The 14,618-nt window shown below is 36.7% G+C and overlaps 1 protein-coding gene across 1 annotated transcript in view; it reads left to right on the top strand.

Annotated features, from left to right (window-relative positions):
- GFM2 (GTP dependent ribosome recycling factor mitochondrial 2) overlaps nt 1-14,618 on the top strand; it is a 1,110,238-nt gene that overhangs the window by 235,933 nt on the left and 859,687 nt on the right. Inside the window, 1 exon segment of the mRNA XM_044063950.1 lies at nt 3,215-3,303. Coding sequence (XP_043919885.1) covers nt 3,215-3,303 — 89 coding nt within the window.

Genomic DNA, 14,618 nt, shown 5'->3' with positions numbered 1-14,618 from the left:
AGACCACCAAGACTTCAGTCTCAGGGTATGCATAGATCTAAGCAGTGGGGTGCTCCCACTTCCAAAGCAGGGAGTAGTAAGCCACCCCCCTATGGTAAAATTGCACAATGACTTATCCTTAACTCCTCCAAGCCTTGCCCAACTACTTGCAACTTTAGGAGGAAAGCTCGTCCTGCATGCAAAAATTGGGAATACATTACCCAAGACAAATGGGTTTTAAACATAGGATACAGATTCCACTTCCACTCACTCCCAACCCTAAGTGGATGGCCAGACCTCTCCCCAAACCAGTGGGTGGATGCCCAAAAACAAGTGCTCTCTCTCCTCAGCATCAAGGCTATTCAACCTGTTCCAGCAGAACAAAGGGGACAAGGTTTTTATTCAAGACTGTTCCTGGTTCCCTGAAAAGAAATCTCCTGGCGTCCTATCCTGGAGCTCTCTATTCTCAACACCTTTCTGGTGGTTCCAAAATTCAAAATGCTAACTCTCCAGCAGCTGCTTCCTGTGCTAGCCAAGGATGCCTGGCTGGCAACCCTAAACTTAAAAGAAGCTTACCTGCACATCCCAATCAGGGAATCTTGCAGGAAATACCTACGCTTCAGGGCAGGCTCCATGCACTATCAGTTCTCTGCACTTCCCTTTGGCTTATCTACTGTGCCCAGTGTATTTGCAAAGTGCCTAGCCCCTGCCATTGCATTTTGCAGGCAGAGAAATATTCAGATTTGCCCATACTTGGATGATTGCCTGATCCAGGCAGAAAGTCAGGACTTGCTATTACAGCACCTGGCATTTGTAAAGAGACTTCTAACGTCACTGGGGTACACCATTAACAAGAAGAAATCCCGCCTAGTACCCCACCAACAGATTGCATTCCTGGGAGCAAGCTTGAACACAACTTCCCAGATGGCTTTTCTCACTCCAGTGAAACAACTTTATTTGACAACTTACTTCAAACTACTGGCCACAAAAGCCCAGCTATCTGCAAGAAAAATACTGCAAGCTCTGGGGTTCATGGCCTCTTGCATTCTATTAATTCCATATGCAAGACTGTATGTGAGGAAACTTTAATGGTATCTAAAAAGTCTATGGTGTCAACATTCTCAGGACCTGTAAGCAATAATTCCTATCATTCCTTGTCTAAGGGCAGAGTTTCTTTGGTGGGCAGAGGCCTGCAACCACAATAAGGGACTCCCTTTCACTCTACCCCCTGCTGCCCAAACCCTAACAACAGACGCATCAGACTATGCATGGGGGGCTCACATGGCAGGGCAGTGCATTCAGGGTAAATGGAACCCAAAACAGATGTACCTGCATATCAATCAAAAAGAAATGTTAGCTGTACAGAATGCTCTGACAGCCTTCAATGACCTTATTCTTCCAGGACAACTGTTGGTAAAGACAGACAACACCACAGTTATGTGGTACATAAGCAGGGGGGAACCCATCCCTACCCACTCTGCAGACTAGCCATGGCTCTGTGGAACACAGCCTTGAGCAACCAAGTGCACCTACAAGCTCAGTTCCTGCCAGGCAAACTAAATTCACTGGCAGATGACTTAAGCACAAATCTCATGGACCCACACGAATGGAGACTGGAACCCAAAATATTCAAGCTCTTAAAGAACACATGGGGGACACCAGAGATAGATTTATTTGCCACCCCTTCAGAACTACCAATTGGACAAATACTGCACCAGGACTCCCCACAGTCAAGCTTGGAAAGTGGATGCCCTGTCCTTTGCCTGGGAAGGTCTCTCAGTCTATGCCTTTCCCCCTTGAAGGTTCTACTAAAGATCAAATAGGACAAGCCAAGGACAATCCTGATTATACCAGACTGGCCACGCCAGCACTGGTACCCTCTTTTGCACAGTCTGACAGTGCTACAACCATGGCACCTGCCTCAGACCCCATCCCCGCTGTCCAAGCAGGCAGCCAGATTCTGCACTCTCAGCTTCAAATCCTTAACCTTGCAGTCTGGCTAATCCCTTGAGTTCACCTCCGGAAACCCTCAGTAAGCAGGTACTGGATGTCATTCTGGAGGCAAGGAGGCCCAATACTAGGAAATCCTATTCAGAAAAATGGAAAAGATACTGTTCCTGTAGCCAGTCTCGGGGGATGGGCACAACAGTGCCCAACTTACCTAATATTCTAAATTGCTTAACAGAAATGCTCCACAAGGGCCTATCCTTCTCTTCAGTTAAGATTCATGCCTCAGCCATCTCAGCTCATTATAATACTGAGCCCACCCCTCTTCTCTCATCCTCTGGTAAAACAGTTCCTTAGAGGGGCCAAAAATTTAAGACCCCCCCCCCCAGGAGAGCACCCACTCCAGCCTGGGACCTTAACTTTGTATTGGAGAAACTTAGCCCCCCGCATACTTTATACATTTTAAACCATACACATGGATATTTATAACTGCAATGAATAACTCTTTGCAGAAAACAATATTTACCTAATCTCTGTGGGGGGGTTGTGCCCCCCAGACCCCCCAACTGTATATACTAACTCCAGGATCACACTACAGTGGGGAAAAGAGCATATACCTTTTACTTTAATGTGTCAGTGTTATGAGTTTCAGTCATATGAGTTTTCAGTCATTTGAACTGTCAGTATTTTGGTCTCAGTGAAATGAATTTCAGTCAAATGAAATTTCAGTTATATGAAGTAGATCCCATATAGATATACATGGATAGCTATTTAGGTATGTGTGTGTGTGTGTGTGTGTGTGTGTGTGTGTGTGTGTGTGTGTGTGTGTGTGTGTGTGTGTGTGTGTGTGTGTGTGGTATATATATATATATATATGTGTGTGTGTGTGTGTGTATATATATATATATATATATATATATATATATATATATATATATATATCTATAGCATATTATTATGTATTATGGATATATATATAAATAGATAGTATAATATTATGTATTATGGATGGAGCGATGCTGTTTTGCAGTATAATCATTGTGTATTTGGCCCAGAAGCCAGTTAGGTCTCTAGAAATTGCTATTGTATAGCTAATAAAATCAAATAACTGTATAATAAATAATGTGAGGTTTTAGGCTGTTAATAGAATTCACTAATGTTGAATGTGATAAGAAAACAAAACAGGCCATATTGTAGTATAGTACCTTTTGGATGGAGCAGTAACTTTAAGTTTTTAAGTTGTTAAAGGATAGTTTTAAGTATCTGGTTGTCAATTCTTTTCTTTCAGGCACAGACACTGACTGTTTGGAGACAGGCAGATAAACATGGTGTGCCACGGATTTGCTTTTTGAATAAGATGGACAAACCTGGAGCAAGGTAAGGGGAGAAAACTGCAGTAAACTAAAGAGAGTAAAATGCAGAAACCATCTGGTACTTTCACTGTGAAATAGAAGAGCCCTGTGAATGTTTGGGAGGACTCAGGAACAGGAATGAAGTAGGATTTATATTCCCAAACTGTGTTGTGTTATGAGGCTTCCTTACGTAAATAACTTCAACTTCTGCTTTCTGTGGGCCTTCAAAGAATGTTACTGGCTGAACACAGCTTTTAACATAGATGTAAACTGATGGGATTCAACAGACATTTATAGTGAGAAAATTAAACACCCCATTTACAAAAATATTTTAACTTGACATTCCCAATCCACCACCTCATTTACCTACTGGTAGCTACCAAATAAAGAGATTGAAAAGCTGAATAACATCTGTTAAATACTGGAGAAATGAAGAACCCATTTAGTACATGCTCATTGAGATGTAATGTAGAGAAACCTTCCTTTTGCCATTCTTAGGTTAAGCTTGAGCACTGACTGGGTAAGACTCATTTTACAGACATAGCAGGAAAATGATATCAAGGCAGTGCAGTTCTCTAAACGCTGCTATCCAGAAGAAGAATGATGTCAGCATATAAGAGGTGTAAAATCTTGGATCCTGTCCTTTTCATTTCTTTTCTTGTAAAATTGCATTACGAATTAGTACTGCGAAATCAGATGTTATATTGATTTGTTCCTCAGGACTATAGATAAAATTGTTCTAATATATGTTCATCCATTATCTCATCTGAGAGACTATCCCTTGATAAGAATGTAGAAGATTAGAATGCGGGTGGTACAAATCCAAGCTGCAAGTTGTAGAAGCAGTTTTGTGTTCTACCAAATCCTTAATGTTCTGCCCCCTTCTAAAAATAACCTTGAGGGGTTCCCTCACAACATTCTCCAAATTGAAGAATTCAAAAATTTGTTCCATTCTCTTTCTCTATCCCCCTGATGACATGAGTGTCACCATTTAAATTGGTAATTAACACCCGACGGAACCCATCATCACTATCACCCCTGTTGGACCTGCCTCTACTTAATTCCATATCCTTCCCCCAGATTGGAAAGTATTTGTCCAGCCTACCTTCCCATACTTTATTTTTTATCCTCACTATCAGATCCAATGGGTAACCCCTTTATTTAAACATTCCTTCCAGTACCCCACATTCTTTTTCAAAATCTTTATCCTCAGAGGTCATTCTGTTGGGTCTAACAAATTGTCCTTTTACAATCCCTTTCTTTTGACAAAAGGGATGGGCACTAGAAAAACAAATGTAGGAATTAAAGAAAGTCTCATTTCTGTAAATAGTAGATTTAAAGTATCCTTTCCATTTATGTATAGATGCATCTAAATAATCCATACGGTCATATGTGACCTTATAGGTGAACTTTAAAAAGTTAGTAGTGGTGGAGCTGTAACCAATAGATTCTTTAGGTTTATCCAAACTTTCCACCCACAGAAGACAGATGTCATTCATTAGATATCTCCTATACATCCTCCAAGGGGCATATTTGAAATTAATAACATATTTTTGTTCCCAAATTTCTAAAATTATGTTTGCATTAAGTGGGGGTACAACTAGCCCCCATAGCAACACCCTTAACTTGCTGAAAAAAATCACCTTCAGAATACAAAAAAATATTTTTTAATGCCAACTCAGCCAATTCAAGGCATACATAGACATCATTGTCAGAAAAAAATGTCTTCATTCTAAGTGCCTCCACCAGCTTTGAATCCATATTTCATGTGAGGTAACCGAAAATAAATCTAGCAAATCAGTGGTGACGAAAATCAAACCTTCAGAAAAAAAATCCAGTTTAATATTCTTAAGGATATCCCAGGAATCCTTCAAAATATTTCCTTCCCCTAGCCAAGCCCTCTTTAACTTAAAATCCAGGACTTTAGCTAAGGAGCAGTTTTGGCACCTTCCACTGCCACAATTGGCCTGAGGGGAGGGTTGTCCAGATTTTTATGGCCCTTAGGAATTCCAAATACAGACGGGGCTCTATGTTGTCATTCCCCAAATAACAGTAGGTTTCATAATCTATGGCACCTTCATTGAATAATTCTTTTAGTGCCAAATCTATTTTTCTATATGCAATATTAATTTCATTAATAGAACCTCTACTGTATTTAGAGTCATCCTATAGTATTTCCATCATTTTGGCCTCATAAATGATTTTGTCCATCATTACTATTCCCCCTTTCTTATCAGGTTCCATTACCTTTAAATTTGGATTAGCCCTAATGTCACTTAACACATCCATCTCCACCTGGGTTAAATTATTTTTGAATCTATTGGTTCTAATCCCTTTTCTAATTTCCCTCTCAAGGGTTAATTCCAAGTTTTTAAATTGTAACTGTGGGAGGGGGGGTATTGTACTCCTTCTCCATAATTAATACTTCTTTGGATCTTCCTAAACTTCTTCCCCCTAGCATTTTCTCTAAGTTCAATTTACATATAAACAATTTCACGTCTAAAATCACCTTACTTAAATCACTTATTCTCTTGGGTAAACTTAAACCCCTTCAAAAACAACTTAAAATGTTCTCTGCATTGCTGTTATTAAAATATTAAACCCTCCTAGACTGATTTTGTGATTTTCCTTCAACATCGTTAAGTCATCTTTGTTCATGTCATTTACCTCCCCCTCCCTCCTGGTCCTACTCCCCCTAAGTTTGTTTTTGTGACTTTTGGACCTCTGGGGGAGGGGAAACTCTAAAGGTCCTCCAAATCAACTGGTCCATCAACTCTTTCCCTTCTGTGATGGTTCATCCTTCTCTCCCCTCACTATTCTGAATGTAACCAACATTCCTGGAGGTCGATTTAAATGGCTCCTTCCCATTTCGCAGAAAGCAATTACCTAGTCTCCCTTCTTGGTATTCCTTAATATCTCTGTCCAGTTTTTTAATCTTCCTATTCATCACCTCATTACATTTCCCATCCGTTTGGTGCCTTACGTCATAATATTTAGCCTTTTCACTATCTATAGTAAACATTAAATCATTGGTTATGGTCAAATTCAAGGCTTCCAAGTTTTCAGGCATCCCTTAGATCTTCATTTTTGTGCCGTTTGGTTTTCCTGGATGACCCCATTTTACTAATATCTGAAATTCTTATGTCATTTAACATTGTGAGCAAAAACTGTTTACACCAAGGCTTACTGAAAGTAAGTAGGGCACTCAGAAATGTTTTTCATGTAACATATGTAGGCATATAGTGAAAGCATATAGTTTTTATTGTGGTAACACTCAAACCAGTTGTAGAGATTCTGAAGTGCTTACCTGTAATTCAGACTATGTTATATGTGCTGTTGCATATGCAGTATGGAACCGTTTTATATTGTGAAAACCATAATGAACTGGAAAATCCTATTTATGAATATTTTAATACATTAAAAATAAAAGTGTTGTTAGTGCATTATATAAACATAGTATTCAGTGTTCTCTGCTGTTTCGGTTTTTCCCGGTAAGGGGTCGCCACAGAGGAACTCCAGTCTGCTAATGATTGGCAGTGGATTTTTACGGTGCCGAGTTGCCAGCCCGACGCCCAACCTTCAAAGAAGGCACAAACATATAGTATTCAGTGTAACAGTCTTAAAGGATTTGTGTTTTACATTTTTGACCATGTGGTGTAAAAGGATAGAGGAGAGGACAGAAATGTTAGAAAAAAAAACAGAACGTCATTAGCATATTTGACCTGATGTCTGTATTCTCCCTGCTTTAAATTTTAATCTTGATTTTAAGTTACCTTAAGAGAGATCATTAAGGAACAAACACCATTATTTTGAAATAATTGTTATTTTGCCGTATTTCTTAGTACTGAAATGTTTGTATTTTATACAAACCAGAACACTTGACTCACAGCATCATGTGATTTTGGATTTGTTATGTAAGACAGTATGTTTCTATATATATAGTTTGCCTGATGACGTCTGTATGTGTTTAAAATTTGGTGAGATATGAAAGTGATTTCTGTGATTAAACACCAGTTAAAGAACTATTGGTTTTGAATCTCTTGTGATGGATGTTTAGTTACCGAAACGGGTCAAGTTGTGCCTATGAATGTCTGTTTCACTAGGGAGTGTGTCAGTTAATAACAGGGTGATTTGTGTGTTAACGAGCCATTAAATGGGACTGCTGAAGATGTATGAGAGAATGCTGTGTTTATTGTTCCCACTCAGCCAGTCCTTGCTGCACCCTTATTGACACTCAGACAGTAAATACAGGTGACCGATGGTCTACATTTCATCTAGAAGAATATATGACTGATATGTTACAAACTCCTGGCACAGCCTTTAGTCGAGAAGACAGTTTGGATGCTGTTGTACATGAATCTGTTTTAAGAATTGTACTGGATACAGCAAAAATATTTAAAAATAAGTTAGAAGTGGTTTTAGTTAAAATTAAAAGACTAAAATTGAATACATTACTTTTCAAAGAAAGTTCCAAAATAAATAGTGCGCCAAGGAGCCTCTGCTTTACAGAAGTACACAAAAGTAATTAACATTCATTGGATTTTATAGCTACATGGAACAAAATTAGTGAACAAGCAGGCCGGATGTATGTAGAGTTATTAGCAGGCACCAATGAAAAATAATTGTACACTTTAACAAAAACAGGTGACACTGTCATGGATAAATTGATATTAGCATGTAGTGAAAGTGAAACTTCATCAACATTTACTGTTATACAAGAAAAGGTTACAATGAAAGACAGTTTTCTTCAGACAGAAAGCAAAGAATTTTCAGAGGCAATATAGAGATTTAAAAAAGAAAAGATAATCAGTGGTAAATGCAGGGGAATCTAATGCAAGGTGAATTAAAAATGAAAAGGTTATTAAAGTTGAGGGGTGTTCTTTTACCAAGGCAAATAATGATTTGATATGGACATTTATAGTCGATCCAGAAAATTCATTGTCAATTTTTTTTTTAGGAATGTTATCTCCAGACACAGAGTTGATAAGGAGATTTAGAGAAGCATGAATATGAAGCGCTGAATAAGCGTCAGAATAATGACGCTATTACTATTAGGCCCACAGACAAAGGAGGTGCTGTGGTGATTTTAGATTGAGAATTCTACGAGACTAAGATGGAAAGTTTGCTAGGGGAAATTAATACTTATACAGGACTTAACAATGAGCAATTGAATAAAATTATTCAAGGTATGCATAGTGATTTATATGATTTTTTTATGAGCGGCACAATAGATAGTGAACTATATAAATAATTTTTAGTTGAGTTGCCTTATATTCCAACCTTTAGAGGTCTTCCAAAAATATATAAAGACTTATATGACCCACCACTCAGACCAGTTGTCTCCAGCCGAGGCTGGCTGACAGAGCCATTGTCAATATATGTGGAGAAACAGTTAAGGAAAGTGGTAGATGAAACAGACACAGTGATTAAAGATACTCAACATTTTCTTGAAAGTTTTTCAGAATATGTGCTTTCAGAAAAATATAAACCTAACATACTTTTAATGACGTTAGCTGTAACATCACTTTTCACTGTGATCCACAATGCTGTAGGGTTAGATTATGTTAGGTTTAGTCAAGAAAGGAATTTCAAATGATGTAATTACGAGGTGCACTATGCTCTTGGAACTAATATTGACTAACAATGTTTTTTCCTATTGCGATAATATTACCTTCAGACTAAAGGGGTAGCCATGGGAACCCTGTGTGTGAATTTGTATGCTAACATTGTGATGGCACACTGGGAGATGGATTTTGTAATTAACAATTTAGAATACAGTCAGTATATTAAGTTCTGTAAAAGATTTGTGGACGATATTTTTCTTGTTTGGGATGAGCATTCTGATATCTTAGAAACATTTATAACATACATTAATGGGACAACTGAATTCCTAAGGTTTGTCTGTAGAAAAGACAGAGTTTCTTGATGTCATGGTTAAGAAAGAAGGTAATAATGTGCACACGTGTATATAGGAAGACTTGCAGGAAAAATAATTTGCTACATAGAAGCAGTATGCACCCTCATATATAAAAATGAGGTCAAGAGTCAGGGGCTATAAGAGCCTCTAGATTGACTACCCAAAATCATACATTTCAACAGACACTTCATAATTTGGAAATAGAGTTTAAAGAGAGGGGATATAGACAAGAAGAATGTCAACTCCTGTATGGTAAGATCATTGATAGGAAGCAAAAAGGTAAACCATTTTTAATACGGAATGGACATAAGGCAGTTCAACAAAGAGCTATCACATCCAATCATGTTAGCGAGAATCGAATTGTGATACTGTTCTCTAACAATAATAAAATGATACAAAACATTATCAAGAAGAATTGGACGTTATTAACTATTGATAGTAAAACTTCTGAGATTGTAGGGACTATGCGGAGATATTCATACAAGAATACTAAGTCTCTTAAGCGATTGCTATATTATTTATTTATTTATTTTATTTTACATTTTTTAACCGGGAAAGTCCGACTGGATACAAGTCCATTTTCAGCGGAGGCCCGGGGAGAAAAGCTCCAAGAGATACAATTTTATAGTTAACAGGTAATAGAGACAGTAAATTACATGTAAGTAATAGGTTACACAGATGTTAGCATAAGACAATCATATGAGACATAGAGCAAAAATGGAAGGCATTACAATGGAAAACATTCATGAGATACATTTCAATCCTCACTAGGGAGGCTGGAAGTACAGTTTGTGCAACAGTCTAGATATAAGGCATTATTACTTGTTTTGTATACAAGATAGGTCTGTAGGTAAGTTAGCCAGGGGTGAGACAGGAGCATAGTCTTTTATTCATGAAGTGAGTTTTAAGTAGTTTTTTGAATTGGGTTGAGGAGTTGTTTGTTATATGGGCAGGAAGGAAGTTCAAAATTTTAGAAATATAGTGGCTGTAGACAAATCAGAAAAATAAGACTAATAAATGTTATGAAAGACCACAATCAGATAGGAAGGGGACATTTGCATGTCGTAATTGTAACCGCTGCACGTTTATGGCCAGAGCTAATATTTTTAGACATCCAGGTACTGGAAAAAGAATGTGTTTTCAACCACTATGCTGACTTTAAATCCAGAGATCTGATATACTTGGTTAAATGTTAGAAATACACAGCATTTTACATAGGGAAGACTAATAGAACATTGAGAGAGCGAGTAAGAGAACATTTGTATACAGTAAATAGAGAAGATGAAAATAATGCCCTCGCTAAGCATGTCATTAATAATGATCTGTCACATAAGTTTACGTTTCTAGTGATTGAACTAGTCAATAAGAATGTGAGACTAGGCAACTTGAAAAATTACACTGAGGAACTAGAAATTAAATGGATTATTAGGATGCAAGCCGATAAAGAAAGTGGTTTAAACGATAGGATTTCATTAAAGCCCTTCCTATTAGACAGACCATTAAAACATCAAGTTATTAATTTAAGTGGTCTGTATTTGTGTGTAATTTTATTAGTAGTTTATAATGAAAAATATCTTTTATAGGCTTGAAGTAACATATTTGAGTTAAGTATTTATATAAATATTTATTTTGGGTTCTTGGACTTTGTGGCCGACACCGTCCGTTTACCATTTGGAGTCCATTTTACTATTTTCTGGTGGATTGTTTTTACTGTTCAGCCAGAGTATGTGTACCATGGATGAGACTGCCACCAATACCAGAGGAGTGTCACCATCGTCTTTTGACAACACATCTGCTATTTTTCATAATGGACCTATAACTAATAATGGTTTGGCCGATATTGATTTGGCCAAGATTATTTCCACACTCTCTGAACAAGTTTTGGAGTTAAATAAAAAGGTGGATTTGTTGTGTAGCTCTAGGAACTGAGAAAATCCACTGGATGTAAGAAGGAAGGAACTGATTTTACCTAATACAGGGACTTCTAAGCAAGGTGCACATAGTGAGCACGTTCAAGGAAATTCAGTGCTTGCATTCAGGGCTGCTACTAACACACAGACAGAAACCGGAGCGGTTAATGCTAACAGACCTATTCAGTTTAATGATTGGATTAAAAAATACATTCAGTTTCCTGACGGAGAAGCTAAGCAGTTAGGTTGAGAATTCAAGTCTTTTAACTCTTCTTTGAAGGATTTTGAGTCCCTTTTATACAAGGTACATAACATTCAATGCAATAATCTTTTTCTTGAAGAGAGTCTTAAGAAAACACACTTACCTAAAGGGCTCAGAATCTTCAAATTTCCCAATGGAATGACTGTGGCAGACTGTAACACAGATGAACTCTTTGCAATGTTTGACCATTTCGGTCTTGAGTTTATGGACTTTATTATCAAAACTAATAACAGGCGTATAAAAAATATGTTGGAAGAATTAGACAAACTTAATGATGTTTTAGTTAATGATTTATTGTTCAGTGTTAACACAGCGAGCTATGAAAATGTCTTTGAAAAAGTGGAAAGAAATGTGAGTGTTAACTTGGAAAGGAAAAGTAAGAAGTTATTAAGAGATGAGGCTGATGATTCTAAAAAGGAAGTGTACCCTTTGCCAAAGTCTTTTTTATTTAATGTCATTGACCTCACTTTAAATAATAATGACAGGGGGAGGGGGATGGATGTTGAAGTACAAGGAAAATCTTTTCAGAACTCTAATAATTATGATGATGTTTTTCACCTCCCCAGTGATGATTGACAACAATTATCCCCCCATAAGGAGGTTAGAATGAATTGAGAATCAAAATAGACAAAAGGCTTTTTTAGGGTCCCCCCCCCCCCAGAATACAGGGGAGGTTATAGAAACAACCACAGATGATTCAAACTACTGATAGTAATGTAAATATCACAGTAGTAGGTAATTATCACATGAAGGTTATAATATTTTCAATTACACAGGTTATGTTAACCTCACTTTTTTCTCAATTTTCAAAAAAGGCTTAAAATATGTCCTAGTTTTAAGTTGGACATAGTAGACGTTATTACTGAGCTCATATTATACGCCAGGAAGTTAAATTTTAAAATTTTATTTAAAGGACAAGAAGTCATTACTCAGGCCAGTGATATGAAGAAAAAGACCTGTTATAACCCCCATTACATCCTATAGTGTATGCTTTTGAAAAAGCTTGTGAATGTGATATACAAAGTGCACTTAATGGGATCACAAAAACAAAAAAAAAATTATTTTAACAGGGATGAATGCCAATTGATGAAAAGGTTAAGACAAGATAGATAATTCAATAAGAATCATGAAGCTGGATAATGGTGGTGGGGTTGTTCTTTTTAACAGCATTGATTGTCAATCAACTAACTGAAATTTTTTCAGACACAGACAAATATCAGGTAGCTTCTCATAATGAAGTTTTAATAGCTCATAAAAAGATACAACTTTTTTTAGAAGATTATTTATTCCAAGAGCTATTTCTGAAGAGTTATTGAATTTTTTGACATCACAACATCCGACCACACCTGTGGCGTTCGGCATTCCGAAGGTGCACAAGTCTGTTCAGCAACCCCCCCCCCCCCTCAGAGTTATTATTTCTGCAAGATATAGTAGTACTTACTCATTAAGTGTTTTTATTGACAGAATATTGAAAAACACTATTAAGGAAGGTGATTATTTTCTTCTTGATTTTTGGGATTTTTTGTCTAAATTTAAAATGAATGGTATACTATGAATGGAGTTTTTAGCACAGTGGATGTGGTTGACTTGTTCACGTCAATTCCACATTGTGAAGGTTTGGAACTGTTTTTTGAGGCCATTAGAGACTTAACTACTTTTAGTAATAGTATGATTAATTTCATTATGTCTACTATGGAATTTATTCTTTCTAATAACTACTTCTTGTTTGAAGGTGAACATTATAAACAAGTACAAGGTGTTGCGATGGGGGCTACATGTGCCCCTATTTATGCAAATTTAGTTCTTTTCCCTTGGGAAAAGAAATATATTTTTGCCAGTCCCTTTAAGGATGACTGGTTTGGATACTTTTGTTATTTGGATGACAGTTTTTATTGTTTGGAAATGAGGTGAAGAACGAGCCAGAAAGTTTGTTGATCATGTCAACGAACTCTCTACATTTTTTAAATTTACTTCACAACATTCAGTAAACAGTATTAACTTTTTAGATGTACTAATTTTGAAGAGTAAAGATAAGGCTATTTTTACATCTACTATTTTTAGGAGGACTACTTTTTCTAATGCTTATCTAAATTTCCACAGTTGTCGCCCATACCATCATAAGAGAAATATATTTAAAGGACAACTTATTAGGGTGGTGAGAATGTGTTCCACTGAAGAACTGTTTATGAATGAAGTGGATTGTATTACCAACATGTTCCAGACTAGAGGGTATCCAGATGAAATATTATCTGAAACTACTAAAGATGTAATAGATTTGTGGGGAATAAAATATAAACCCCTTTTTTGTAGTGGTTCGGCCATCACTAATGTTAGTTTCATTCCACATAACACTAGATTCAGTTTAAGTATGAGCATTCCTTATGGTGAAGGTGAAACGACTTTGAAATCAATAATTAGGAAAATTTGGAATATTTTTAAGGGCAATTTAAAAATATTTCATTTGCTGGGACAAGGTCCACAATTTGTGCACAAAACAGGCAGGAACATAAAATTTTTCATTGAGCATAGTATCACACAACGCCCCCTAAGGTTGAAAGGCACATTAAGATGTGGTGCATGTAAGCAGTGTTCATCTATTTTAGACAGTGATACCACACAGGTCCAAGGTAGAGCACGACCAGTTATGTTACAGAAAGGAAACTGTAATACTAGAGGACTAGTTTACTTTGCTGTTTGTCAAACATGTAAACATTATTATGTGGGGAAAACAAAGGGCATTAAAATCTAGACTTTATGAACACCAGTATGCTATCTGTAGGTGTAATACCAACAACACCCTGTATAAACACACACTTATATGCCAGGAATTCTCAAATTTTAAATTTGGACTCTTGGAAGTAGTTCCCAGAAGTCCCAGAGGTGGTTGGTGGGAGCTTAATTTTAGATATAAGAGAACATTATTGGATTATAAGGTTAAATGCTACTAATGCCCCTTGCCTTAATGAGCACTTCTCATTAGCACAGTATTAAAAAGAAAAGCTTTAAAATTGTAATATATTGTTTTAGGGACTTTGTAATTTATGTTTTTTAACAATTTTTCTTTATGGATGTTTTTTAAAATATTTTGTAAAACTACTTGGTTCACATATGATGTATACTTTTCTGTAGTTAATTTATTGACTAATTAATGATTTGAGTTATTTAATGGTGACCTCACTTCCTTTTACTCAGTTCTGATGATGTCTCAGAGTATTTTGATGGAGGGATGAAAGCGCTAAACTTCAATTTTA

This window comes from Protopterus annectens, chromosome 2.part2 (genome assembly GCF_019279795.1).
Source record: "Protopterus annectens isolate FY-2018-M chromosome 2.part2, PAN1.0, whole genome shotgun sequence".
In the NCBI taxonomy this organism is placed as follows: domain Eukaryota; kingdom Metazoa; phylum Chordata; order Ceratodontiformes; family Protopteridae; genus Protopterus; species Protopterus annectens.
The sequence above is the reverse complement of the archived record's forward strand: the minus strand, read 5'-3'. Positions and strand labels throughout refer to the sequence as shown.